The sequence below is a fragment of the Euprymna scolopes genome, chromosome 14 (genome assembly GCF_053919585.1).
Source record: "Euprymna scolopes isolate OS-2025 chromosome 14, ASM5391958v1, whole genome shotgun sequence".
NCBI classification, from domain to species: domain Eukaryota; kingdom Metazoa; phylum Mollusca; class Cephalopoda; order Sepiida; family Sepiolidae; genus Euprymna; species Euprymna scolopes.
The window spans coordinates 115,418,569-115,446,524 of record NC_136495.1 but is presented as its reverse complement, the minus strand read 5'-3'; the positions used below and the strand labels follow the sequence as shown (position 1 = coordinate 115,446,524).

At 42.1% G+C, this 27,956-nt stretch overlaps 1 protein-coding gene across 3 annotated transcripts in view; it reads left to right on the top strand.

Moving 5' to 3' along the window:
* The window catches only part of LOC145293237 (uncharacterized), a 284,727-nt gene that overhangs the window by 156,213 nt on the left and 100,558 nt on the right, over nt 1–27,956 (top strand). For all 3 annotated transcript variants that reach the window (XM_080139807.1, XM_080139806.1, XM_080139805.1), the window contains exon 7: nt 31–27,956. In XM_080139807.1, the coding sequence (XP_079995933.1) occupies nt 138–27,956 (27,819 nt within the window). In that variant the 5' untranslated portion in view covers nt 31–137. The remainder of the gene's footprint in view (nt 1–30) is intronic.

The window sequence follows — 27,956 nt, the reverse complement described above, 5'->3', positions numbered from 1 at the left end:
ATATAATGGAGTTTGTATTGTTTTCCACAGTCTGAAAAAGCACATGCTTCCCAACTGAGTCAGGCTGGCTCATCACGGCAGTTCTTCAAGAGGTTAAATGAAGAGAACTCCTATCCTGAAGGCCATTCAGAATCGACATGGAATCCTCAAGAAAAAGTCACGGAATCAAGTTATTCGACGTTGGGCCATTCACCCACAAAAAGAAAGACAAAGACAAATGCAAAACAAAGGGAGAGAATTCCGATGCCGGTCCGGTTTTTTCTCCGGGACTGTCACCGTCGTCAACGACATCCAGCACGCCGTCCCCGGAGAAAAGCTCGAGGCCGTTCAGTCGATTACTTTCCCGGTCGAGAGACAGCAAAGAGAGGAAGGAGAGAAGTCTGTCAGCTCAGCCACGGTCTGTCAGCAACGATGCGCATCACAAGAAAGAGGAGTTTGACGGCGGAGGGGCATCACCGGGCGACGAACACGAGGATCTCGGCTCGGAGAGAGACGGCTGCCCAACGACGCGAAACCGGAACTACAATACGCTGCCGTCGCGTATGTCATCGATTTTCGGCGGAAAGTTGTCGCGTCCAAAAAGCGGTTTAATTAACGCCGTTGACGATGAAAAGAAAAGCCAGCGATCCTCGCCGCTGATACTGCGGGCTGGAAGTAGGTTGAGCATGTTCGATTTTCGCAAATCGAACCTCAGCCTCAGTCTTTCTATGAAGAGTTCCAGTGACCGGGGCGAGAGTGACGGCGACCGTGACTCGAAACGAGAGGATAAGAAGAAGACAAAAAAATCGGACGAGGAAAAGAGAGAAATGGAAAAAGAGCAAGGGGAAACGGGAAAGAAGAAAGACGGCAAGCAGAATATCAAGATCTTGGGGAAGAAAATAAAGAAAGGGTTCTCATCATTGTTCCACCATAAGCGGGACAAGAAAGACAAGGATAGCGGGGTAGACGACATCCGTGAGTCGGACGAAGACGGCGCCTCGGCTCCATCGTCGGCCTGCGAAAAAACTGATGAGTCGGACATGGACAGTGAAAGCATTGGCAACTTCTCGATGTCGTCGCATCAGACAAGTCTTTGCGACGACGAAAAGAGCATAAACAGTGAATCGACTATCTCACGACACGAACAGAGAAGCCTCGTAAGCACGTCAACCATATCAGACGGTGGGAACCGGAAATACAACGACAAAAGAGACTTTGCATCAAGAATACCTATAATCGACGCTGTGCGAGATCACGACAACGAAACCAGTAGTCTTGAAATGGCGAAAAAGGTATTCGGTGCCTCCGACCAGCAAAGAATCGAGAAACCATCTAAAATACCTGGCGTACATTCCACAAACCTTAATACGTTGACTTCTGACAATGCCAGCGAGAAAAAGGTTAGCGATCGGACAGTGATACCAAATATGGGCATGCACGTTTACGAGAAGAAAACCATTACGCGACCAGTTGGCGGTGGGGTCTATGACCTTAAGGGACCTGAGCGAATCATCCCCCCAAATATGGGAACAAATATATGTGCGAAGCGGACACAAGAGGTCGGAAGTGCCTCGCCAAACATTTTCGGTTTTAAAAGAGAGACGAAAAAAGGTATCGCTTCGTTTTTGGATACTGCCGAAGTTCGATGTTTATACTCGAGCGAGAATGCATTAAAAACGCCAGATAAACGTGACAGTCACGCGAAAACGTACTTCGGTAGTAATTCTGATATGAGTTACAGAGGCAGTCCATTACTGGGTGTGAAAGACTACGTTCGACGCGCAGAGAGTGCCCGCGAGAGCAGTGAATCGGCTTCGCGGCTAAGAAGCGCGGTAAACGAAAGGAACGATCGAAATAAAAGTTTTCATTCGCCGATCACACAACGTGCGTTTGATAAGACCAACCTTCGTGGAATGGCGCATTCTGAAAAAAATACAGACCAACCAGGCCGAGCCTTTGGCTCGGCTGAAATTCACGATACAGAAAGTGATTTCCCGGAACGGTCGAAGAACACCAGCCGAACAGAAAATACAAACTATGTTCGTTCACATCAAGAAGACTCTTCGATTTGTGACGCTAACAAACGTTCTACGACACATTCACATCATCCCAGCAAATATGAAACAACGACGTCCGCCGAATCTACAATGGAATACGAATCGAACGAAAGTGCTTCCGCTAGTAGCGATGATCCAATCTCTGCTGCTGCGGCGGCGATAATCAAAGTGTTGAAAGACCAAGGTGTTAAAGACATCACGGAAGACACCATAACGAATGTCCTTGCAACGATCGGGATAACAAAGTCCAGCGGAGGCAGACTTGCGCACACGTCTTCGATGAGAGACTCGTCCACTAACTATACTTCCAGCGAACTGGAATCGTCAGAATCCGACGAAGAGTTTTATGACAGCGTTGATGCTTCCGAAATGAGTGACACGGTATTAGAACGGGACGAAATCCAACCGGACAACAACATTCCTTACCGATTAGACGAGGCAGACCTGTTTGCAAGAATCTCAAGAAAGTGCAGCCTTGATATGGGACGAACGATAGAATTTCCTGAAGATGTCTTCGACAGTACGGCGAATAATTCTACGCAAACGTCGGCCGAGGTTTTTGCTGAGTTTATAAGAGCAGCCGCCTGCAAGGACGAAAATTATCAACGAAGAGAATCCTTTCAGAGCTTGAAAAGCGACAAAAGCAAAAGCATTACACCGGAATTTGAAAAGCGGAAAGGCATGAAACCAAAACCTCAAATTGAGAAGTCAAACGGAGACAGTCGATTAACGACAAATGCACAAACACTAGTTGAAAAAGTAAGCATCAGTTCTTCAGCAGACATAATAAAAATGGAAGACAATTTGAGAACTCGTGTTTGGTCCGGCGATAAAGAATCTTTCACTTACTCTCATTCCTCAGAACCGGTCAAATCGGTTGAGCCGGAACGGTTTTCGGAAAGTGACGACGATGAAGAATTCATAGAAGCAGCTTCGAACAGCGATGATCTTAGTTTTGAGATGGACGACGCGGCAGACAATGATATTGTGGACCAGAAGGTCAAAACTGAAAACGTGTACACGAACTCGGTATCAAAAGCAGAACTTGGAAGTGACGGGACATCTTCTAAGACCAAACCTTCCAACTCGGACGACATCTATGATAACCGGGTTCCAGTAAAACTTGAAGGTCAAGCTGTAGAAGACATCCAAGAAACCGAAATGTCCAGCAGAGTTAGTAATGCTGAGAACAGAGATCGCTCCCTAACGGAGACTGAAACCAAAAGACAAGTTTCAATATCTCCTGATATTGACCCAGAAATGAATCACCAGAAACCGATCCTGGACCAAGGGGAATATAACACAACGATAACTAAAAAACAACTTCCCGATACTTCAACTCTGTTATCCATAAACAAATCAAATATTTCATTCACAGAAGAAAATCACGCTATTTCATCGCAACATGATTCCGTTAAGAGTCAGAATTCCGACGATGTCGCCGTTATCCGACGATCTTCGACCGGACGACAGAGGGATCACCCAGAAAACGGCAATAGATTTTGCGCGATTATTGAAGTGGCATCGAGCAGCGACGACAACGAGGACGGGCTAAATCTGGACAGCGCCAGATCGAACACTGTCTTGCGCATCGGTGCTTTCGGAACCTCGCTCAAGGGCGAGGAGAGCGACGACACGGGCTATCTTGAATCATCAGACAGCACAACCGCTTCAGTTAGTTACCTTGACGACGAAGAGCTGAAGATGGTGCAGAACGGAGATAATCACTTTGACGCGTCTCAACTTGCTGATAACGTTGCTAAAGAACTGGAGTCTTTCGAAGAAGACATATATCGGAAAGAGGTTACCAGCATTGAATTTGCAGATAATTCTGTTGGCTCATTAACGAGTGACAGCAGTAAAGAACTCGTAAAAGACAAAAAAAGTCAGGAGGTTGAAGAATCCGTTACATCTCACGATGCTCGCCAGGATATCGTTAAGAATGCAAAAGAGGACGGCGTGGAACCTGAGAAGATGCATCCTATCATCGATGGTATCGAAAGCGCGCATTTATATGAGAGCGTCTCTCGGGAAGCAGCTCAGAAGAAGGAAGACGTCGCTTCTTATATTCGCCAAACGAATCAGTTACAGGAGACGGACAATAAGGATTCGTCCTTAGCATGTACAAATATAGACGTTTCTGTTGATTCGAAAAGACATGAAGATAATACAAATAGAATAGCTGGAAAGGCAGAAATCTTTTTCGACAGTGAAAACAGCATCGCTTCCACGCAGTCTAGGAACGACCATTCAACAAACGCAAATCATGAAAACTTTGTTCCGGAAAGTGAAGATGATATATCAGCGAAAGCAAAAACGCCAGAAGAAGTAATGAGAAACAACAACAACAACAACAACAGCAACAACAACAACAACAATAATAATAGCATCAAATTAAATGAAAAGCAATCGTTTAAATCTTCTGCAGTCGAACTTATCAATAAAGCATGCTTGAACGAGAACATTCCAAACACTGAAGATAGCCTGCCAATCACTGAAGTGGGCGAAACAGAAAATAGCACTAATCGTGAGGACGTCACAATAAATAAAGATCCTTATTGGACGAAAAAAGACAATCACATTAAGGACAGCGTCTCTCAGTCTCTAAAAGATCATACCAACGTTGAAAAAACGGAAGAGGGTAACTCTGAGGGAAATTTTGCTACAGCCGTGGATGCTGGAATTCCAGACACTGTTTGTCTGTTTACAAAACAAGATGAAGTTGATACTATTCGTTTGGCCTCCTCGAATCAAAACGTTAGTATTCAGAGCAACGCAGAAGAGTTCAAAGCCTCCACAGAGTCGTTAAAAGACGCCATTGTTTCGAAGCGTGATGGCGAAGAAATTAGTGATGACGCTACAATATCGATCCAGAATGCAGAAAAGCTGAGGCCTGAATCCAAATCAAACAGAAGAAGAACAATATCCCTAACAAAAGAAGACGTCAAACAAGCATCAGCATACGCTTCCGGTTCGCTAGCACATGACATTGACGGCGAGAAGCTAAACGATGATATAGCTGTATCGAATAGAGTAGTCGAAGCAGAAGATCGCTCATCAAAAGATATTACGGTGGACGCAATCGAGTTAACAGACACCCAGAAAACAAACGAAGAGACGAACGGGGCATCGATCATGACGGAAGTGAAAGAAATATCGAAGGAAGGAGGTAAAGAACAGTTGGAAGTGAAGGCCGATCTTAAAACAGCGGAAAACAATACATCACAAGACATTTACGAGAAAAGTATCGAAGAGGAAATCCCTGACGAAAGAAAATGTAAAAAAGAAGATGTGTCTGCAGGTGAGCCAAAACATCAAAGCAAAACATCAGAACCAGACCAGAACGATATCAAAGAGAACGACTTGAAGAATTTGATCGATGCTGAAATTATTAAAGATACGACATCAGCCGTAGATGGTGCTGCAACTGAAAACATCGAAAAGACATGCGAGACTCGACCAGAACCGGAAGAAGCATCAGACGATGCTGGTCCGATTGTTGTTGATAAACCAATAGTTGAGTCTAATAAGGAGACGAATTATTCTTCGAAAGACGATGACGTCAGGGACCAACATTCTAACATTGTGCATAAGATTGGTGATTTTAAAAATATACCTAGCGAGTTCCAGACACCAAAAAGTGGAGTATTTACTCCTGCTGAAGAGAAGTGTGACGGCGAAGTGGTCATGTTGAAGACCGATAAATCTGCTGAGGTCGCAGAGCGGCGTGAAAATAGATCCAAAGATTCAAACGAGGGTCGCAAAAAGAGAAAGAAAAGGTCTGCAAGTAAAAGCGCATCTCCCCCGAAACGGGATGAGGAGAAAGCCGGTTCCAGAGGCCAGAAAAAACGGGATGAGGAGAAAGCCGGTTCCAGAGGCCAGAAAAAAGATCGATCTCAACCCTCAACCCCCACCAAAAACACTGTCGCTGATGGCAGCATGGCTGATAAATCTCAGAATCTCAGTAGAGCAGATGAAGAAAAAACAAGGGAAGGAATTCTGGCTTCTCAAATATCCAAAAGGAACGATTTATCTAGGGGTTCGGATAACTACTCGAAAGAAGTATCAAGCGATGTAATATCTACCAAACAGAATCAAGATGAAAAGATCGCATTGGCAGAGAAAGCTTCTTCGCAGAATGAAGACGGCGATAAAAAAGTAATCGATAAGAATGTGCCTGAAAGAAAATCCATGGTGATGATCGATAATGATGACGTTAATAATAAGACACAAGAAAGATTATTAACGGCCCCAGAAAAAATAAGAAACACGATAGAAGATACGGCGAACGGTGATGTGCAACACATATCTTCATCATTTCCACAAGAAGAAAAGGTTAAGAACAAGACCAAACAGAAGTCTCCCTCTTTCAAAGGGAAAGACATTAAAGATAACGCCAAGAGTAAGACCCTTTCTTCTTCTGATGAGGAGGATGTAAAAGGGAAAACTGTGAAGAAAAGGGCTAAACAGACACGTTCGTCCGCAACTCGTACAGGAGGCGTTGAAAACGTTACCAAGGAGACGTCCCCGTTGCTACGTGCAGACGAGCATATGAAGCATGACGGAAAAGAAATATCAGCATCCAACAAAGAACAAGATGCTAAAATATATGTGGAAGACAAAACGGCTGATAAAGATGGTGTAGATGCGCGTCTGTCTTTAAATAAAGAACGGATATTGAAAGATGTAACCAAACAGACATCTCCATCATCATTCGAGAAGAAAGACATTACCACCGAGATGTCCTCGATATCTTCCGAAGGAATGCACTCTGTAAGCGCTGACAGTGTAGAGGCGAGTCCGTCATTGTTTCAAGAAGAAATATTGAACGATTTGCCTCAAGACACGTCTATAACATCTCTTAAGGAAATAGATATAAAAAGCAAGACGAAATATACGTCTCAGTTGTATGCCCAATACAAAGAATCAAACAAGGAAGATGCAAATGATACGGAGATAAAGGAGAGCCTAATTAAAGATGAAGATCCAGAGGATTTATCTGACGACACTCCTCCGTCATCACTTAAGGGAGAAGACATAGAAGTTAATGCCAAATATACGTCTCAGATGTATGCTAAATACAAAGAATCCAACGAGAGAGACGTTAATAAAGATCATTTAGAGAGTAGTCTGCCTAATAACAAAATTAAGGAAACACCTTTGTTGCCTTCCGAAGAACTAGAAAACTTGACAGGTGGGGCCAAAGAAGCATCTCGATCATGTTTACCGGAAAAGAGCGAAAAAGACAACATTCAAGAAACGCCTTTGTTGTCTGCCGGGGAAAAAGAGTTCAAAGAAAGAGACGTTAACGAAGAAGTGCTCGCAACTACAAGTGCCCCTTTAATCAAGGAAAACTTGAAAGACGAAAACATAGAAACATCTCAATCATGTCTTCTGAAAAAGAACGAAAATGATAACATTCAAGAAACGCCTTTATTGTCATCTGAAGAAAAAGATAATTTGAAAGATAGGACCGAAGAAACATCTCAATCATGTTTTCCGGAAAAGGGCGAAAAAGACAACATTCAAGAAACGTCTTTGTTGTCTTCTGGGGAAAAGGAGTTCAAAGAAAGGGACGTTAACGAAGAAATCCTTGAGACTAAAAGTGGCACCTTAATAAAAGAAAACTTGAAAGACAAGGTGAAAGAAGCATCTCAATCTTCTCTTCCAGAAAAAGATGAAAAGGATCAAATTCAAGGAACGCTTTTGCTGTCCTTCGAAGAAAAAGAATCAAAAGAAAAGAACGTTAAGGAAATAATCCCAGAAACTACAAGTTCCCCTTTAATCAACGAAAACTTGAAAGGCGAGACTAAAGAAACTTTTCAATCATCGCATCCGGAAAAGGACGTAAAAAACAAAATTCAAGAAACGCCTTTGTTGTCTTCCGAAGAAAATACGTCCAAAGAAAATGACCTTAAGAAAGAAGCCCGGGAAGCTGCAAGTGCCCCCTTAATCGAGGAAAACTTGAAAGACGGAACTAAAGAAACATCCCAACCATGTCTTCCGGAAAAGGACGAAAAGGACAAAATTCATGAAACGCCCTTGTTGTCTTCCGAAGAAAATAAGTCCAAAGAAAATGACCTTAAGAAAGAAGTTCGGGAAGCTGCAAGTGTCCCCTTAATCGAGGAAAACTTGAAAGACGGAACCAAAGAAACATCCCAACCATGCCTTCCGGAAAAGGACGAAAAGGACAAAATTCATGAAACGCCCTTGTTGTCTTCCGAAGAAAATAAGTCCAAAGAAAATGACCTTAAGAAAGAAGTTCGGGAAGCTGCAAGTGTCCCCTTAATCGAAGAAAACTTGAAAGACGGAACCAAAGAAACATCTCAACCATGTCTTCCGGAAAAGGACGAAAAGGACAAAATTCATGAAACGCTCTTGTTGTCTTCCGAAGAAAATAAGTCCAAAGAAAACGACCTTAAGAAAGAAGTCCGGGAAGCTGCAAGTTCCCCCTTAATCGAGGAAAACTCGAAAGACGGAACCAAAGAAACATCTCACCCATGTCTTCCGGAAAAGGACGAAAAGGACAAAATTCATGAAACGCCCTTGTTGTCTTCCGAAGAAAATAAGTCCAAAGAAAATGACCTTAAGAAAGAAGTCCGGGAAGCTGCAAGTTCCCCCTTAATCGAGGAAAACTCGAAAGACGGAACCAAAGAAACATCTCAACCATGTCTTCTGGAAAAGGACGAAAAGGACAAAATTCATGAAACGCTCTTGTTGTCTTCCGAAGAAAATAAGTCCAAAGAAAACGACCTTAAGAAAGAAGTCCGGGAAGCTGCAAGTTCCCCCTTAATCGAGGAAAACTCGAAAGACGGAACCAAAGAAACATCTCAACCATGTCTTCCGGAAAAGGACGAAAAGGACAAAATTCATGAAACGCCCGTGTTGTCTTCCGAAGAAAATAAGTCCAAAGAAAATGACCTTAAGAAAGAAGTCCGGGAAGCTGCAAGTGTCCCCTTAATCGAGGAAAACTTGAAAGACGGAACCAAAGAAACATCCCAACCATGTCTTCCGGAAAAGGACGCAAAAGACGACATTCAAGAAACGCCTTTGGCGCTTTTAGAAGAAAAAGTGTCCAAAGAAAAAGAAACAATCACGGAAACTACTAGTTCTCCTTTAGTCAAGAAAAACTTGAAAGACGGAGCGAAAGAAACATCTCAACCATGTCTTCCGGAAAAAGACAAAGAAGACAAAATTCAAGAAACGCCATTGTTGTCTTCCAAAGAAAAAGAATCCAAAGAAATGGACGTAAAGGAAACAATCCCGGAAACTAAAAGTTCGCCTTTAATTAAGGAAACCTTGAAAGACGAGACAAGAGAAACATCTCAATCATCTCTACTGAAAAAGGATGCAAAAGACAACATCCAAGAAACGCCTTCGTTGTCTTCCGGAGAAAATGAGTCCAAAGAAAAAGACCTTATGGAAATAGTCCCGGAGACTACAAATTCGTCCTTAATCAAGAAAAACTTGAAAAACGAGGTCAAAGAAACACTTCAATCATGCCTTTCAGAAAATGGGGAAAAAGACAAAATTCAAGAAACACCTTTGTTGCTTTCCGAAGAAAAAGAAAAAGACGTAATGGAAGAAGTTCAGGATATTACAAGTTCACCTCTAAGCAAAGAAAACTTGAAATCCGAGACCAAAGAAACATCTCAATCGTGCCTTCCGGAAAAGAGTGGGGAAGACGGAAAAGAAAAAATTAACGAAACGGATATGTTGTCTTCCGAAGAAAAAGTGTCCAAGGAAGACACTAAAAAAGAATCCTCGGAAACTTCTAGTACATCTTTGATAAAAGAAAGCTTGAAAGATGAGGCCAAAGAAACATCTCTCCCAACTCTTTTAGAAAAACACGTTAAACGTGATCCCAAAAAAGATACGTCTATAATATCTTCCGAGGAGAGATATACATGTGGGAATGCAGAGGCAGGAGATAGAAATAAAATAACAGAGACGATTCCATCAGTGAGCAGTGAAAACGGTTTTGAAGATAAGCCGAATCAAATCTCTCTATCATCTCATACGGAGAAATATGCGAAAGAGATACCTCCACTTTCTTCCAAAGAAAAGGACACCAAGGCTATAGACAAGGACGAGTATGTAAACAAAATGGCGACCGAGACGAATCAGTCATTGATTAATGAAAAAACCCTAAAAGATGTGGCCAATGAAGTCTCTCTTACTAAGATGGATGTTACCGATAAAAGCAAAGAAACAACATTGCTGCCTTCTGAAAAGAAAGACGCTAAAACGAATACAAAAGGCGACGAAGGTGCAAACGTGTCTGCAGATAAGCGTCCATGTTTGATAAAGGAAGATGGTTTGAACGAACGATTGCCGTTGTTTCTTAAGAAGAAAGAGGTGAAAACTAAGACAAAACAAATATCGAAATTGTCGTCTCCGTTTTTAACTAAAGATAGAAACGCGTCGGATAAGGCAAAAGTAACGCCTTCGTCGTCAGTAAAAGAAAAAGACGCGAACGGCAAATTAAAAGGAACGGACTTCGGTTCTTTGAAGTCGAAAGATGTCAAAGAAAAGGCGGAAGACATATTACCATCTGCAATTAAGGCGAAAAACAGAAACGAAAAATCGAAAGAAAGGTCTCCGTCATCAGTCAAAATGGAAGAGGTGAAAAGCCATGTTAAAGAAACGTCTCCACGCTCAGTTAAGGCGAAACGTGCAGAAGACAAGTCAAAAGAGATGTCTCCATCTGCGATTACCTTAAAAGATAAGGCAAACGAGAAATTGCCGCCATACAGTAAGGCGAAAGATGTGAATCATGAAGAAATAGACACGTGTCCGTCATCAGGTTCGCCGAAAGAGACATCTATATCATCAGCTAAGTCAAACGATCTTAATAGCAAAACAAAGGAAACCTCTCCCGTGCCGGATGAGGCAAAATACTTGCAAAACGAAGCAAAAGATACATCTCCACATTCAGATAAGGAGAGAAATATAACAGAAGAAATAAAAGAAACGTCTACTACTTCGGTTAAGGCGAAAGACGTGAAAGAAAAAGGAAAAGAAAAATCGCCAACCTCAGTTAAGGTGAAAGCAAGTAAAAACAAAGCTAAAGAGACATCCCCGGCTAATGTGAAAGACGCGTTAAACAATAAAAAAGAAAAGTCTCCAGTTTCATCTAAGGCGGAATGCATGGATGAAAAGTTAAATCATTCATCTCCACCTTCTGTCAAAAAGGATGATAAGGGAAAGGCGACCTCTCCGGATTTAATTAATCGAAAAGATGCTGGCTACAAGCCAAAAGAAAAGTCTCCAGCGTCAGAAGGCGATAAAGATAAGACAAATAGGACTCCGTCTCCAGCTCTAAGTAAGGCGAAAGATATAAAAGACAAGACAAAAATGGAGACATCTTCATCATCATTTGTGAAAACCGCAAAGGATAAGAATAAAGAATCGTCTCCAACTTCGCCTAAAGCCAAACACCAAGATGACACAGCAAAAATAATAAAAGCGAATGATGGAAAATATAAGAAAACAGAGTCTGAGTCAGAAGGTATTCAGACCGAAGAAAATGAAACTTCTTCAACCTCAATTAAGGCAAAAGAAACGTCTCCATCTTCGATGAATGTAGAGAATGATAATGAGTCAAAAGAAACGTCTTCAGCCTCAATTAAGACAAAAGATGTGAAATCCAAGGCAAAAGAAACATCTCCGTCTTCGATTCATTTAAAGGATGATAAAAAGGCAAAAGAAACGTCTCCGTCTTCGATTCATTTAAAGGATGATAAAAAGGCAAAAGAAACGTCTCCGTCTTCGATTCATTTAAAGGATGATAAAAAGGCAAAAGAAACGTCTCCGTCTTCGATTCATTTAAAGGATGATAAAAAGGCAAAAGAAACGTCTCCGTCTTCGTTTCATTTAAAGGATGATAAAAAGGCAAAAGAAACGTCTCCGTCTTCGATTCATTTAAAGGATGATAAAAAGGCAAAAGAAACGTCTCCGTCTTCGATTCATTTAAAGGATGATAAAAAGGCAAAAGAAACGTCTCCGTCTTCGATTCATTTAAAGGATGATAAAAAGGCAAAAGAAACGTCTTCGTCTTCGATTCATTTAAAGGATGATAAAAAGGCAAAAGAAGCGTCTCCAGTTTCAGTTAAGGCAAAAGTCACGAATGAAACGCCAAAGGAAACATCGTCTGCAATCAAGACGAAAGATTCTGAAGATAAGATGAAAGAAACGTCACCATCTTTGAATAAGACGAGAGGCGTTAAAGACAAAGTAAAAGAAACGTCGCCGCCTCATATAAAAACGAAGGACGTAAAAGACAAGGCAAACGAGAAACCAATTCCTCCACTTAAAGATGCGACAGAGGTAGAAGATAAGCGAAATGACATGCCGTCGACATCAGTTAAGACAAAGGGCAAGTCAAAAGAGAAGTCTCCGACGTCAAGTAAGGCGAAATATAAAGCTAAGGAGACTTCACCGTCGTCAATTTTGCCTCAAACAAAAGACGTAATGCACAAAACAAAAGAGGCGTCACCGTCATCAATTAAGTCGAAAGATATAAAAGAGAAGAAGAAAGAGAAGTCACCGTCTTCTGATAAGGCAAATGAAATTGAAAACAACGAGGAATCGGCATCTCCTTTGTCGATTAAATTAAATGGCGGAACAGATAAGGCAATAGAAATATCGCCGCATTCGGCTAAGCTGAATGAAGTCGAAGATAAAGCAAAGGAAAAGTCTTCACCTTTAATTGAGGCGAAAGAGGAAGATACTAAGATAAAAGAGTTGCCCGCATGTTTAAAAGCTGAGGAAGACAACGACAAGGGCCAGAATAAAGTGGTAGATACACCTTCCATTGAAGAAAAAGAACTGAAAGATAAGGCCAAAAGCGAAAATAAGTCGGAAAATGTGTCTTTGCCTTCCGTTTGGGAAAATGCTGATCATGATGAGCCCATAAACAATTCCTCGCCTTCAATTGAAGAAAAAGAACTGAAAGATAAGGCGAAAGAGAAGGGTTTGTCTTCAACGGAGGGGCGACGAGTGAAAGGTGAGTTAAAAGATGAGCCTTTACTTTTAAGAGATAAAAGCGTTGAAAGAAAAGAAATGTGTTCGCCTTTATTTAACGAAAATGATAAAGCATTTACAAATGAAGAGAGCAATGATATAAAAGATGCATCATCGCCTTTACTTCCGGCAGAAGACGTCCATGTTAAGGCAGGGTTACAACAGGATCAAATGAAGCAAACACCTTCGCATTCATTTGGGAAAGAACACGTGATAGACGAGACGAAAGAAAAGTTGTCGTCTTCAATTAAAGAACAAAATATGAAAGAACCAAAGGATATGTTTCCGTCTTCAACGGAAGAAAAGGGCCCAAAAGATAAGGCAAAAGACGCTTGTCAACTTTTGCCTAAAGAGAGCCAGGTTAGAGATGAGAAATCTCTAGCGTCCGTTGATGAATCGTCAGGAAAAGATAAAGCGAAAGAGACGCCGCTGTCTTCAACCGAAATAAAGGCAGCGGAAGAACTCGACTATCCGCCTTCAACTCAAGTAAAAGACCACCAAGAAGCGCCAAAACGAGTTTCTTCGCCTTCTGTCAAAGAAAAAGAAGTGAAAGATGAGGCGGAAGAAAAAGCTTCGCTTTCTGCATCTGACGGGAAAGAAATTCAGGATGAAGAAAAGCACGTATCGCTGCCTTCAGTCGAAGAAAAAGAACTGAAAGATGAGGTGGAAGAAAAGGCTTCGCTTTCTGCATCTGGCGGGAAAGAAATTCAGGATGAAGAAAAGCACGTATCGATGCCTTCAGTCGAAGAAAAAGAAGTGAAAGATGAGGCGGAAGAAAAGGCTTCGCTTTCTGCATCTGGCGGGAAAGAAATTCAGGATGAAGAAAAGCACGTATCGATGCCTTCAGTCGAAGAAAAAGAAGTGAAAGATGAGGCGGAAGAAAAGGCTTCGCTTTCTGCATCTGACGGGAAAGAAATTCAGGATGAAGAAAAGCACGTATCGCTGCCTTCAGTCGCAGTAAAAGAATCAGTTTCGAACGTAAAAGAGAAACGCGTGCCTTCCATAAAGAAAGGTGACATCCTTTCCGATGAGTTAAAGGAGGGAGATCTGCCTTCGGTCTGGGAAAATGAATCGATAGATAAATCGAAATCGATCTCTAACGTTGAAAAGAAAGACATTGGTGAGAGAAGGATGCGTTCGTCTTTAGGGGAAGATAAACCGGTAGATGGCGAGGCAGATATAACTTCATCTGAAGATGGTGAGAAGATGGAGAAAGAAAATAAGGCGCCTCTGCCTTCAATTAATGAAACTACATCTGCATCATCGCCTAAAATGGAAGATATGGAAAACAATGAGAAAGCATCGTCTTCATTTTCTTCTGAAAAGAAAGATTCTAAAACTATAGAGGAGTCTTTAACCTCTCCTATAGAACAAGACGTTACACATGTAGGAAAAGAATTACCTGCATCGTCTTCTAAAAAGGAAGACGCCAATTCGGTGGATGTACCTAAAGAAAAAGAAATCGCAGATTTAGCAAAGGAGTCTCGTTTTAAAGAAGAAGATACTGACGCGAATGGAGTACCTATGGTTTATCCTAAAGAGGACAGCATAAAAGACGAGAAAAATGAGTCACCTCTATTGTCTTTTAATGAGGAAGATGCCAAGATTAAAGACTCTTCAAAAGATGTAGATGATAAAATACCAGGAGTATCTCCATTGCTTTTTAACGAGAAAGATAGCAGAACAAAAGAGTCCCCAAAACAAAATGACGCGATAACAGAATCACCTTCATTGTCTTTCCAAGAGAAAGATCCCAATACACGCGAGGCGTCTCTATCATCTAAAGGGCAAGACATGCAAGATGAGCTAAAGATGCCGCCGATTCCGTCTTTGAAAGGAAAAGATGTACAAATCTTCCCCAAGGAGCGAGACACTGTGGACGACGTAGAAGACTTGTCTTCGTCATCTTTTAAACAGACAGCGGTCAATGAAGAAGAGTCGACCTTGTCACATTGTAAAAAGGAAAGTAAAGAAATAAAGGCCATAGAGACCACTACATCGCTTGTAAGTGAAAGTAACGAGAAAGATCAAATTAAAGAAGCATCTTCGTCGATTAATGCTACCAAAGTAACAGATGATAAAGGTGCAGAAAAATCGCTTCTGGAGAGAGATGATACACCAGAAATTGATATTTCGTCTTTATCTACTGATGAAGATCTGAAAGGAAATGGACGTATGGCAACGTCTTCGTCCAACAAAGATGCCAAAGCGAAACTAGAGACCAACATGCAAACTCCAACGACAGAGAAAAGTACCAAAATGGATGACGATCAAAAGGACGCCGAGGAAAATGAAGCTGATGATTTTGTACGTCTGGAAAAGTCGGAAATTGAAGATGAAATCTCATCGCAGAGAAATGATGTCTTTAAGACGGACGAAAGAAATGCACAACCTCTAGTGACACCATCGAAAGACCAAAAAGTCGATTCGGAATATCCCGAGGAGAATGTCCCAATGATAACAGAGTTAGAAAATCAGGAAAGCAGTTTGAAGCGACCGCAAAAAGATACTGAAGTATCGCAGATGGAAGAAAATGGTGTGGTTTGTGATGATGATGACGGGTTTGAGCTTATTTCAAAGGAAAATATTCCCCGTGAAACAAAAGAAATTGTCGCTGAACCGGAAGTCGGCATTTCAACGAAGCATACGCTGAATATAAGCGGTGTCGCCGAATCAGAAAATGTAAAAGACGGTTCCGAAGACGTTAACAACTCTGCCTTCGAAATTGTTTCCAAGCAATCCTTGGATGAAGATGATGAAAAAGTGCAGAATGTTGAAAAGGGGATCAAGACATCCGATCAGGCTCCCGAAAATCTTGACACGGTTAAATATGATAGCAACAATGAACAACAAATTAATGTTGATTTTAAGAATAAAAGTTGTTCTGAGGGGCAAGATAAGAACGAAGATTATCTCCTGGTAGAGAGACCAGGTGATATTAAAGAACCCGTCCCAGGTCTCCGAGAAGAATGTCGGGAAACATCGACTGAAGAATCCGATTTCGAAAAAATTGATTCTTTTGATGTGGCCGACACGAAACACCCCGAAAACAGCACTGTGATGCCGAAATATGTTCAAGCTGAAGAAAGGGAGCATTCCATGGACGCAGAGAACATTGAAAGTTTAGAGAAATCATCTGATATAGGCAAGTTTGAAATAGTAAACATTGATAAAGAGAAATCAACAGAAATTAAAACCATCGGTGTGCAAATCATTGAAGAAACTTTTAGAGATGACGTCACTAATGGAAGAAAAACGCCCGCAGATAAGAAAGTGAAAACGAAGAATGATAAGAAAGGCCTGAAAACTGATACGGAAAAGAAACCCAGTGTGTTTTCTGCTTTGAAACGAATGTTTGGATTTTCGGGTTCGGATAACGAATCCGGGACAAAATCGGATAAAAAAGTCCAGGAAAATCCCGATGTCAAATTGTCTGAAGAGTATAGAAATCAAATACTACCTAAAGCCAATAAGAACTCTGACCTAAAACTTTCCTCGGGTACCCAAAAAGATGTTAATGAAACTGGTATACTAGAGCCAATGACGTCATTGAAAAATGATAAAGATGACCATGTTACTGATGAAGAAGAGTTCGTTGTCATTTCTGATCATGTTTTGGATGAAGAAAAAAGAGTAATCAAAGAAGACGACCTAAAAGATGCCAGAAATGGTGAGGAAATGTCTAAAGATTCGAGTGCTGTAAGCTTAGAAAAATCTTTATTAAATGACATATCCACGTCGGCATCTGAATTGGATACGAAATCTAAAATTTCTCCCTCCCAGAATACAAACGAATTGACTGAAATGGAAGACACAAGCATAGAAAAGGGTGAATCATTCTCAAACGTTGACGAATTAAGAGGCAAAATTGACGAAGAGGGAACTCCTGAGTCCGAGAAAGAGTTAACAGTTCCACCAACTGACGATGAAAATATGTCAAGTAAAAATACCAACTCGGCTTCTTTATCTGATCTTGAAAAAGAAACTGTCGATAAAATAGACATCGACAGCGAAGTCTTCTCAGTTGCGCAGAAAATAATGGCGGACGCGGGAAAAGATTCCGCAGAACAAATGCAGATAAAAGATCTTGAAGTTAAAGATCTTGACGATGAAGAAAATTGTTGTTCTGATGCAGAGATTGAAAGAAAAGATGACAAAGATCCGGCATCCGTAAATAAAGACAAACTTGACAGAACGACATCTCCGACTTCGGAAATATTTGCTGATAACCAAGACTCACAAAATGATGCAAGATTATTAATAGATGCTTCCGACAATAACGTGTGTAATATTCAACCGGAAGAAGAATCTCCGAAAGTGGAGACTAATAATAAAGACTCAAATTCAGAGAAATCTCAAATAGAGAGAGACGTCTTGCCGACGCTAGATAACCAGAAAGTAGAAATCGACGGTGAAATTTCTGAAAATGATGGCTTCGGAATTATTATTAGTCGGGATGATACTGAAGAGACACCGGTTATCGTAACAGAAGAACAGTGCGATAATATCGGTGAGCAGTTTATCAGTAGCGGAATAACTGTGAATGAGGATGCACGTTTGAAAGATTTGAAGAACGTGACTGAGACTAAGGAAATCCTCGGGTCGGATTCTATCGTGGTCAATGATGGCATCACGAAGGAATGCGATTCGGAAACTAAAGAAATATCAGACGATCAAGACGACCTTCAAAATGATGAAGATTTTCAAGAAATAAATGAGAATGAATTTGATAATTCCAATAGAAATGAAGAATTTAGCGATTGTTTTTATTCTGATGAAGAGAGTACCACCCAAGCCCCCGAGTCTTCATCCGCAGTAAACTCCGAAGACAAAATCAAGAATCGCTACATAAATGATTTCGAACGGGATCTAGAGTACTTTTCTTCTGATGAAGAGACCAAAGATCGAGACGACCATCTTTTGATGAAAGAGTCTGGACATAAAAGTCCCGTCAAAGAACCATCACTACAGGACGATTTCGACGATTCTAAAGATCAAACCAATCAAAAGGAATCGATTAGCAATGATTTATCTTCTTCACCCGATCAGTCGATAGTTGAACGATCAGACACAGACGAGAACAAACGTAAATACAATGAAATAGATGAAGAAATCGGAGGCGGTGATGACTCTGAATCGGTTAGGGAGAATGAAGACCTTTTCTTCGACCTAGAGTCGAAAGAAAGTAACGAAGAAACGTATAAAGAAGATCACGCCAAAACAGATACTTTAAACGACGAGGGGATGGCTTTGAACAATGTCGAAAGAGAAGAACGGCTTGCTAACAAAGAAGTGTTAGGTGGCAAACAACTGGATAAAGAAAAAGAAGAAAAAAGCGAGAAAGCCCTGTCGATTAAAAATGGCGACCACCGGCATTCAAGCGAAATCGAATGTAAAGAAATCAAAGTCGATGAAAGATCTGCAGTTTCACCAAAAATCGAAACTGAAATCTCAGATGAATGCGTTACAGAATCTCCAGATATCGATGATTCGACAAAGCCACTCGATGAAAGATCTGCAGTTTCTTCAAAAATCGAAACTGAAATCTCAGATGAATGCGTTACAGCATCTCCAGAGATCGATGATTCGACAAAGCCACTCGATGAAAGATCTGCAGTTTCACCAAAAATCGAAACTGAATTCTCGGATGAATGCGTTACAGAATCTCCAGAGATCGATGATTCGACAAAGCCACTCGACCTAAAAAGCCGGCTTAATATGCTACCGCCGGAGATGGGTACTAAAATGGCATTGAAAAAGAAACCCCCAGTCCCGCTCCCGAAGACCGATAAATCCACACCGAAGGAGGAGAAGCGTGAAGCGTCACCCACAATCGACACCGCCGACGATCTGAAAGATCTGAAAAGCCGTCTAAGCAAGCTGCCAGCAGAGATGGGGGTTAAACTAGACTTTAAGAAGAATACCCCACCCCCAGTTTCGGCCAAGCCATCAGACGAACAGTTAAGTGATCACTCGGCCAGCGTTTTCAGTGGGGACGACAGTTCCGTGCGGTCTCGAAGTGGTACTCGAGAACGCTCGCCGAGCGTTGACAAGGCTGAACATCTAGTCGGTTTGCAAAGCAGATTCAGCATGCTTCCGCCAGAAATGGGTGCAAAATTGTCATTTAAGAAAAGACGACCATTGGTCGGGCCGGAGAGCATCAGATCGAACAGTGAGGACCGATGGGATGACACTGGCTCTGAAGCATGGTCTGTGAGCTGCACTTCAGAAGATTTTGATATCAGAGACGATGAGCTGACCAGAGAGCCTTCGCCGGGCGTCGACGACGCTGAGCACTTGAGGGGTCTTAACAGCCGCTTTAACATGCTACCCCCGGAAATGGGTGCTAAATTGAAATTCAAAAAGAAACCACCAGTTCCTCTGCCGAAAGCCGCTAACCAGGCGGAAATTTCCGAAACCGAAACCTGTCAAAGTGAAAGGCAGATGAGTCTAACTACATCATCTACGGATGAGAATGAAATAAGCGTATCGATATGTCTGGATGAACCGTCTCAGAAAACTGACGAACCAAAAGATCTGCGTGAAAGGTTGGATCTCCTTGGCCTGGAGGCAGGAACGAAATTAGATCGGAAAATGAAGAAACCTGTTCCGTTACCAACAGAAAACCATGAAACGAAGCAAAAGGCTGAAGATAAAGAAGAAGAAGAAATCGATGTTCGAAGTAAATTCGGTTTGACGCCGACTGAACTCGGAGCTAAAATCAACAAGAAAAAAGCGCCGGTGCCGCTACCGAAACCAAGTAAGTGTAGCAAAGACGAGAGTGGCGAGTCTGCGACAGTGGAAGAAAGTGCCTCTGTTGTTGTGGAGTCTTGTAAGGACGAGATCGAAGTGATTGCTGATGCAGAGGAATCATTTGTATTTACCGTCGTCACCGACGTGGATAATTCGTCGATCACTGTGGAAGAGAGTACAAAATCCGAACAGCCGGAGAAGAAAGAAGACGACGACGAGAACACGTTCGTTTTCTGCCTGTCGGATGATGGCGTCATCGAGGCATCCATATCGTACGAACCGGAAGTGCCCCAGGAAACTTCTCATGCTCCGGAGTGTACACGGGAAATCGGTAAACAAGAAGCGGAAATTCCTAAAGTGGAGCCGGTAACAGGAGAAGCAGAACTGCCTAGACGTGCGATAGAACTGCCGCAACCGGAAACGGAACTGCCGAAGCAGGAAACGGAACTGAGTAGACAGGAAACACATGAAGCTGAACTGCCAAAGCAAGAAGCGGAACCCTCGAAACCGGAAACAGAGGAGTCGAAAGGAGAATCAGGACTGCCGAAACAGGAAGTGGATTCTGAAACGTCTAAACCCAAACGTAGACAATCTCGAAGCTACGAAGACGACGAGAGGTTGAAAGAGAGCAAATTAGATGTATTTAAACGAAAGTTTGGTGTGCAGTCAATTGCTCCAAAGACTAATGCGCCACTACCGACACGGCGTCGAAGTATGCCGTTGAAGGCCGATATCGAGGAAGTGCAGGAAAATGAGATGGAGATGAAAATTGGCGTGATGAAGAGACGCCTAAGTCTGTTAACACCACCGCCGGCGCCAAAACCGAAAGTGAAAAACGAAGTAGATTTTCTTTGCACACTTCGCAAAACGGCGGAAGAAAAGAAGCGGAAGGAGAGGGAAGAGCTGGAGAGGAAAGAGAAAGAGCTAAGAGAGGACAAAGAGAGAAGAGAGCGAGAAGAGCGGGCTAAGAGGGCGAAAGAGGAGCAGGAGAGGAGAGAAGAGAGAGAGAGGGAGGAACGGGAGAGGAGAGAGATAGAGGAGAAAGAAGAGCGAGAGAGAAAAGAAAGAGAAGAGCAAGCGTTGAGGGAGCACGAGGCAAAACTGGCGAAGGAGTTGAGGGAGCGGAAGGAGAAAGAGAGGAGAGAGATGGCGGAAAGGATCGAGAAAGAGCGTCTGGAGCGAGAGGAGATGGAGAGGAAAGAAAGAGAAGAGAGAAAGAGAAAGAGAAGAGAGGAAAGGGAAATGAAAGAAAGAGAGGAGCAGAAAAGAAAGGAAAAGGAAGAGAGAGAGAGACTTGAGCGAATCAGACTAGAAAAGGAAAAAGAAGAGCGGGAGGAGAGGGAAAGGTTAGAAAGAGAAGAAAATGAAAGAAAGGAACTGGAAGAGAGAAAAAGGAAGGAGAGGGAGGCGATATTGAAGAAGGCGAAGGAAGAGGAAGAGAGAAAGATCATCGAGAGGATCAAAGAAAAAGAGCGGATAGAAAAGGAAGAAAGGGATAAAAGGGAGAAAGCGGAGAGGGAGAAGAGGGAGAGGGAGGAGAGAGTTGCTAAAAGGCTGGAAGAGATGGAACGACAGAGTAGAGAAGAAAGGGAGATGCGTAAGAAGAAAGAGATCGAATGGAAAGAGAGAACGGAGAGACTTGAGAGAGAGAAACTAGAGAAAGAGAGACAAGAACAGGAAGAGAAGGAACGGCTAGAAAGGGAGGAGAAAGAGAGAAAAGAGAGAGAAAAGAGGGAACGAGAAGAAAGACTGCTTCGAAAGAAAGAAGAGAAAGAAAGAAAGGAAAGAGAGGAAATAGAAAGAAAAGAGAGGGAAGAGAGGGAGAGAATAGAACGGTTAAAAGAAGAAAGGGAGAGGAAAGTCAGAGAGGAGAAAGAGAGGGTCGAAAGGGAAGAGAGAGAAAGGAAAGAGAAAGAGGAAAGGGAAGAGAGGGAAAGGGTTGAACGGGAAAGGGTGGCGAGAGAAGAAAGAGAGAGGAAGATCCAAGAAGAGAAAGAGAGGGTCGAAAGGGAAGAGAGAGAAAGGAAAGAGAAAGAGGAAAGGGAAGAGAGGGAAAGGGTTGAACGGGAAAGGGTGGAGAGAGAAGAAAGAGAGAGGAAGATCCAAGAAGAGAAAGAGAGGGTCGAAAGGGAAGAGAGAGAAAGGAAAGAGAAAGAGGAAAGGGAAGAGAGGGAAAGGGTTGAACGGGAAAGGGTGGAGAGAGAAGAAAGAGAGAGGAAGATCCAAGAAGAGAAAGAGAGGGTCGAAAGGGAAGAGAGAGAAAGAAAAGAGAAAGAGGAAAGAGAAAGAATAGAACAAGAAGAGAAAGAAAAGGAAAGAGTAGAAAGAGAAAGGGTCGAGAAGGAAATGAAAGAAAAAGAGGAAAGGGTAAAACAAGAACAGAAAGAAAGGGAACGATTAGAAAGAGGAAAGAAAGAAAGACTCCAACGAGAAGAGAGGGAACGTGTAGAATGGGAAGAGAAAGAAAAGAAAGAACGGGAAGAGAAAGAAAAGGAAGATCGGGAAGAGAAAGAAAAGAAAGAAAGGGAAAAGAAAGAAAAGGAAGATCTGGAAGAGAAAGAAAGACAAGAACAGTTAGAGAAAGAAAGAATGGGACAAGAAAAGAAAGAAAGAAAAGAAAGAAAGGAACTAAAAGAGAAAAAGGGTGAGGTAAATGTAGATGAACCTCGGGAGAAAATAGAAGAAAAAGAAAGAAAGGTTCGAGAAAAAGACGAAGAAGAAAAACAAGAGTTAGAAAGAGAAGACAAAGAGGCGAAACAAAAGGATGAAAATTTAGACGTAAAAGAAGAAAAGGAATTCAAAGAAGAGAAAGTAAGAGTCGAAAGAGAAATAGAAGAAAAGAGCGAAATAGAAGAAAGATTAGAGAAAGAGGAAGTGAAGAGGAAAGAAAGAAATGATGAGTTAGCGATAGATATAGAGATGTGTGAGAGTGTGAGACCAGAAGAAAGTGAATCGATAAAAATGAGAGAGAAGGAGAGAAAAGAAAAAATGATAACGGAAAGGGAAGAAAGAAAGGACAAGGAAGAAGAAGAAAAATTAGAAAAAGAAGAAAGAAAGGAAAACGACGAGAAAGAAGAAATAGACAAGTTAGAGATGAGTCGAGAAAGAAAAGAAGCGATATACAGAGGAGAAAAGGAAGAGGTGGCAAAGAGTGAGAGTGAAGAAAAAGAGAAAGTGAGTAAAATAGTAGATAGGGAAGAAAAAGGAAAGAAGAGAGAAGGAGATGTGAAAGAGATGGCTGATGGAAAGGAAGTGGAGATTGTAGAGAGAATAGAGCATGCGCAGAAGTTAACCGAAGAGAGAGGACAGAATGAACCGGAAGTTGAAAAACAAAGAGAACGAAAAGAAGAAAAGTTGATAGAAGTTAATGACAAGGTCGAAAGACTAGAGAGAGAGATGAAAGAAAAAGAACGCGAGGCCATAATGAGCACGGAACGAAATGAGGAACAAAAGAGCGAGAAAGGCAGAGGTGAGAGAATAGAAGAAAAGGGCGAAAAAAAAGACGGTAAAATAATTGCAGAAGAAAAAGAAAGCAGTAAAGAGAATAATGAACAAAAATGCATAGACAGAAAAACAACTGGGCATAAAGAGGAATCACTGGGCGATACTTTATCAGACAGTTTAGTTAATAAGCAGTACAACGAATCAGAAATAGCAGACGACACTAGTGACGCATCCAAAGAATTAATTGCCACGTTACCAATCAAAGAAAAATCTGTAATTGCAAAGGAAACCGAATCCGCCATGCGTGAATCTTTAATTCGAACCTCAGATGTTAATGAAACATCGTCGGAAGCAGACAATTTTCGTCTGGAAAAAGAAACACGAAAGATGGCATCTACGGATGTTTCTGGACGAAGTCCCTCAACGGGTAATGCGGAGAAATTAACTACAAGTTCTAGTGTTGAAGAAAGTCTAGCATCTAAAGATATAGTTACGGATAGTGAATTAGAGAAAGGAAATATACTTAAAGAGTTAGCTGTGGAATCGAATGGAGATAAACCTCAAAAGTCGCAAATGGGTAAAGATAGCAATGAGGTGTGTCAAACAAGAAATAAGGATATTGTTTCTGTTGGTTCTAAAATGCTTACGGAAAGAACTGCCAGTATTCCGATATTTATTGAGGAAGCAAGCGAGTCAGAATTATCAGGGGTCAAAACAGGCGCGGAATCAGACAAACTGTCTGATGATGAGATGAAATGCATTAAAAATTCTGGCGAAGAGGCGAGAAGAAGCCGCTTGTCTAAAACTCGGCCCGATTCTAGTCTAGAGAAACCAGGGTTAACAGAGGGATGTAGAAACATCAAAGACAAAAGAATGTCTGAAAAGAAAGCTTCAGTTAAGTCAGCATCCGATCAAAGTAAAAAACAGAATCATTCAAAAGAGGATCTCGCTAAAGAACAGTTCTACGATGATGTAGGTGCAGAAAGTAGCGTTGATGGTCTCGCTTCAAGAGGCACCATGTCAGTTCCAACACAGAGCACATCATCTGACCGTAGATCAATAGATTCAGGTGGGCAATTACCTCGTGAGAAATTCGATAATAGAGCGGAACCGGAAGATGTTTACTTAGAAGCTAGCTTCGACAAGATACTTGCTCCAATGAGCCAGTCGCTTGTGCTTCCACATTCAGATAAAATGTTGGGGCCTGCCATGACCAGATCGCTTGAAGAAAGCTACTTAGGTTATCAGAAACAGTTGAGCACGAAGGGTATTGTAGAAGACTGGCTCGGCTGCACCCCTTACCGTGCTAAAAGCCCCTCGATCGAGGGCCGACTGAAAAGCAGCTCGGTCGGCTCTCGACACAGTATCAATACGCAGGACATGCTTGAGAATGAGTCCCTGCAGTCCTTCCCTAGTAGTGTCATCGAAGGGCAGTTCGATGATGTCTCCTCCGGATCAGGAACACATTCTCGTGAGACCTCGCCCGAAACCGATCACGTTGACGAGGCTTCGGATGACTCTCACGAGAGCACGTCTGGCTCTGGTCAGTTCGACGATGCTGACATAGGCTGGGAAACGAGCGGTCGCGACCGAAATAAGAACGCACAAAAAGATAAATCCGGCGCCATTTTATCTGAGTGTTTGCTTTCAAGAAGCGTGGAATTAGAGAAGCATTCAAGTTTCGATGAAAATCCATCGGAGCGAATGTCGAAATCAGACGTCGGTAAGGTCGCGGATTCAGAGGGGAAACTAGAATATGCACTTCCTCTTAAAGAAAAGAATAGCTTTGCGGAAGAAGGCATTCGTAGAACGAGCAAAACAGTTCCAATAGAAAGGATAGACAATAATTTAAGCCAGGATGTAGAAAATAGTACGGAGAAATTTTACGATCCGCGTCGGGAATCCATGTTGAGTGACACACTTGATGAATTCTTCGATGTTATTACAGATTCCCAGGATAAAATCGGGTCGCTAACCGATCTAGCTGAGTCGCCAGAAGATAGGGAAAGACCTGGGAAAGTGCTCTTTGCAGAAGTCTTAGATGGTAGGGAACAAGAAGCTGAAGAGAATTTGGTATCATTGCGAGAAGAGTGTAGTTTTATTGAAGTCGGGCCGTGTAGAGATATGGTTTGTGAGGAATTATGGAATCAGACATCTGGTTTGGTCTCAAGAAACATCTCGTTTGTCGACGAGACATTGGGCGACGCAAAATTCGATTCAACAAATGCAATTACGACCGATGTAGACGACTGCTCTACATTTGAAATTGAATCGCCTAAATATTTAGTTTCCGGCGACATCTGGGGTTCCGAAACAGATTTGCTATCACGAAATGTTATGTATGCATCCGAAATATTTGAGGAGACTGAGTTCATCTCTTCGGATGAATTCAAAGTTTCCGTAGACGTCTGCAGTTGGGCGGAAGTGGAATCCCCGAAATATTTTGTTACTGACGAAATTTGGCAAGAAAAGTTTGCATTGATATCAAGAAAGATAATCTCGTTTTCAACAGACATATCGAACGAGGACGTCCTTCTATCTTTGGAACAATTTACCGTTTTTGAAGACACGTGCAATATTTTAGAGACGGATCTGCCCGAATATTTTGTGTCGGCTGGAAAGTGTGGAAAGCTTGAGGAGGATTTGCAGTTTTCGGAAGAAGACTCGAAAATTGTCGAAGCTCAATCGACAAATAAATATGAAATTCCACAAAGCATATGCGACTTCAGAGATGTGGAACCGTCCAAGAATCTAATGCCGGTCGACATTTGGAAGAATATTTCGTCTCAGAACTGCTTGTTTTTTCTCACTGAAAGTTGGGATCATTACGAATCCGAATCGGCTGTGATGTTTGAATCGCCTCAAAAACTTTGCAGTTCAACGCAAACTGAATTGCGTACTGCAATGGCGGAAATTGCGAAGGAGATCGAAGTGAAATTCCGAGAAGAAACGCCCGAAGAGCGGGAAGCAAGAGAAAGAGAGGAAAGAGAGATACAAGAAAGGGAGATTAGGGAGAACGAAGAACGAATAGAGAGGGAGTTGAAAGAAAGGAAAGAAAGAGAGAGGAAAGAGAAAGAGGAAAGGATCGAGAGAGAGAAAAAGGAACGAGAAGAAATGGAAAAGAGAAAGATGGAAGAAAAACGAATGAGAAGGAGGGAGGAAAGAGAACGAAAGGAGAGGGAAGAAAGGGAGAAAAAAGAGAGGGAAGAAGCCGAGAGAAAGGAGCAGGAAGAGAGGTTGATAAGAGAAGCCAAAGAGAGAGAAAGAAGAGAACGGCAGAGAAAGTTGGAGGAAAAAGAAAAGAAAGAAAGGGAAGAAAGGGAGAGGCAAGAGCGAAGAGAGATTGAGAAATTAGAGAGAGAGGAACGAAGGAGGAAAGAAGTATTGGAAATAGAAAGGAAGGTGAGAAAAGAAAGAGAGCGGAAAGAAAGAGAACGAAAAGAAAAAGAAGAGAAAGAAAGATTAGAGAGAGAAGAAAAGGAAAGAGCAGCAAGAGAGAAAAAGGAGAAAGAGGAAATGGAGATGAGAGAAAGAGAAGAGCGAGTGAAACTTGAGAGAGAAGAGAAAGAAAAGAAAGAAAAAGAAGAGAGGGAACGAATTGAAAAAGAGAGAGAAGAAAAGGAGGAGCAAAAGAGAATAGAGAATGAAAGAATAGAAAAAGAAAGAAAAGAAAAGGAGGAGAACGAGAAGAAAGAAAGGGAGCAAAAGGAGATCGTCGAAAAGGAAGAAAAGGAGAAGAAAGAGATAGAAGAACGAAATAGGAAAGAGAAAGAAAGAGAAGAAATCAAGAAAGAAGAAAAAGAAAGAATGGAAAGAAAAGGGAGGGAGGAGGATGAGAGGAAGGAAGCAGAGAGGAGAGAACGAGATCAACAAGAGACAATAGAGAGAAGAGAGAGAGAGGAAAACGATGAGAAAATGAGGATAGAAAAGGAAGAGGAAGAAGAAAGAAAGACGAAACTGAGGGAAGAAAGTGAGAAAAAGAGGAAAGAAGAAAGAGAAAGGCGAATAAAAGAAGAGAAAGAGGCCGAAGAAAAGAGAGAAAGGGACCAAAGAATTGAAAAGGAAGAAAGGGAAAGAAAGGAGAGAGAAGAAAAAGAAAAGAAAGACCAGGAAAAGAAAGCGAACACACGTGATGAAAAAGATGCGGCCGAAAGTGAAATGGAACGGATGGACAGAGAGAGGCGAGAAAGAGGAGATAGGAAGATCAGACTGAAAGAAAAAGAGAGGAAGGAGCGAGAAGAGAAAGAGAAAAGCAAGAATCAGAATGACAAGATGGCGGACGACGTCGCGAAGAAGATGGACGATAAACCAGATGTTGAAACGGAAGAGGCTGACGTGAATGCTCCAAAGACTGAGTCAAGTGAACTAGTGGGTGAAAATGTCGAGGAAAACGAATCGTGGGAACAGAAACGAAAGAGAAGAGCTCTCGATTTCCTTCATGCCTTCCAATCCGACGAGAAACAAAAAGAACATTCCGCTGCTGCAGACGACAACGAAAGCGATCAGAATCTGCACTCGGAAGATGACCAGAAATCACATTCCAATAAACCAGACCAGCGAGATAGCGGCACCGGGTATTCCCGATACTTACAGAGGAGACGCTCGTACCTCTACGTCATCGAAGAAGCCAGCGAGTCCACGAGCTCGGGATCGGAAGACGAAATACGTGGATCAAGTCAAACAAAGACCAGCCACGAG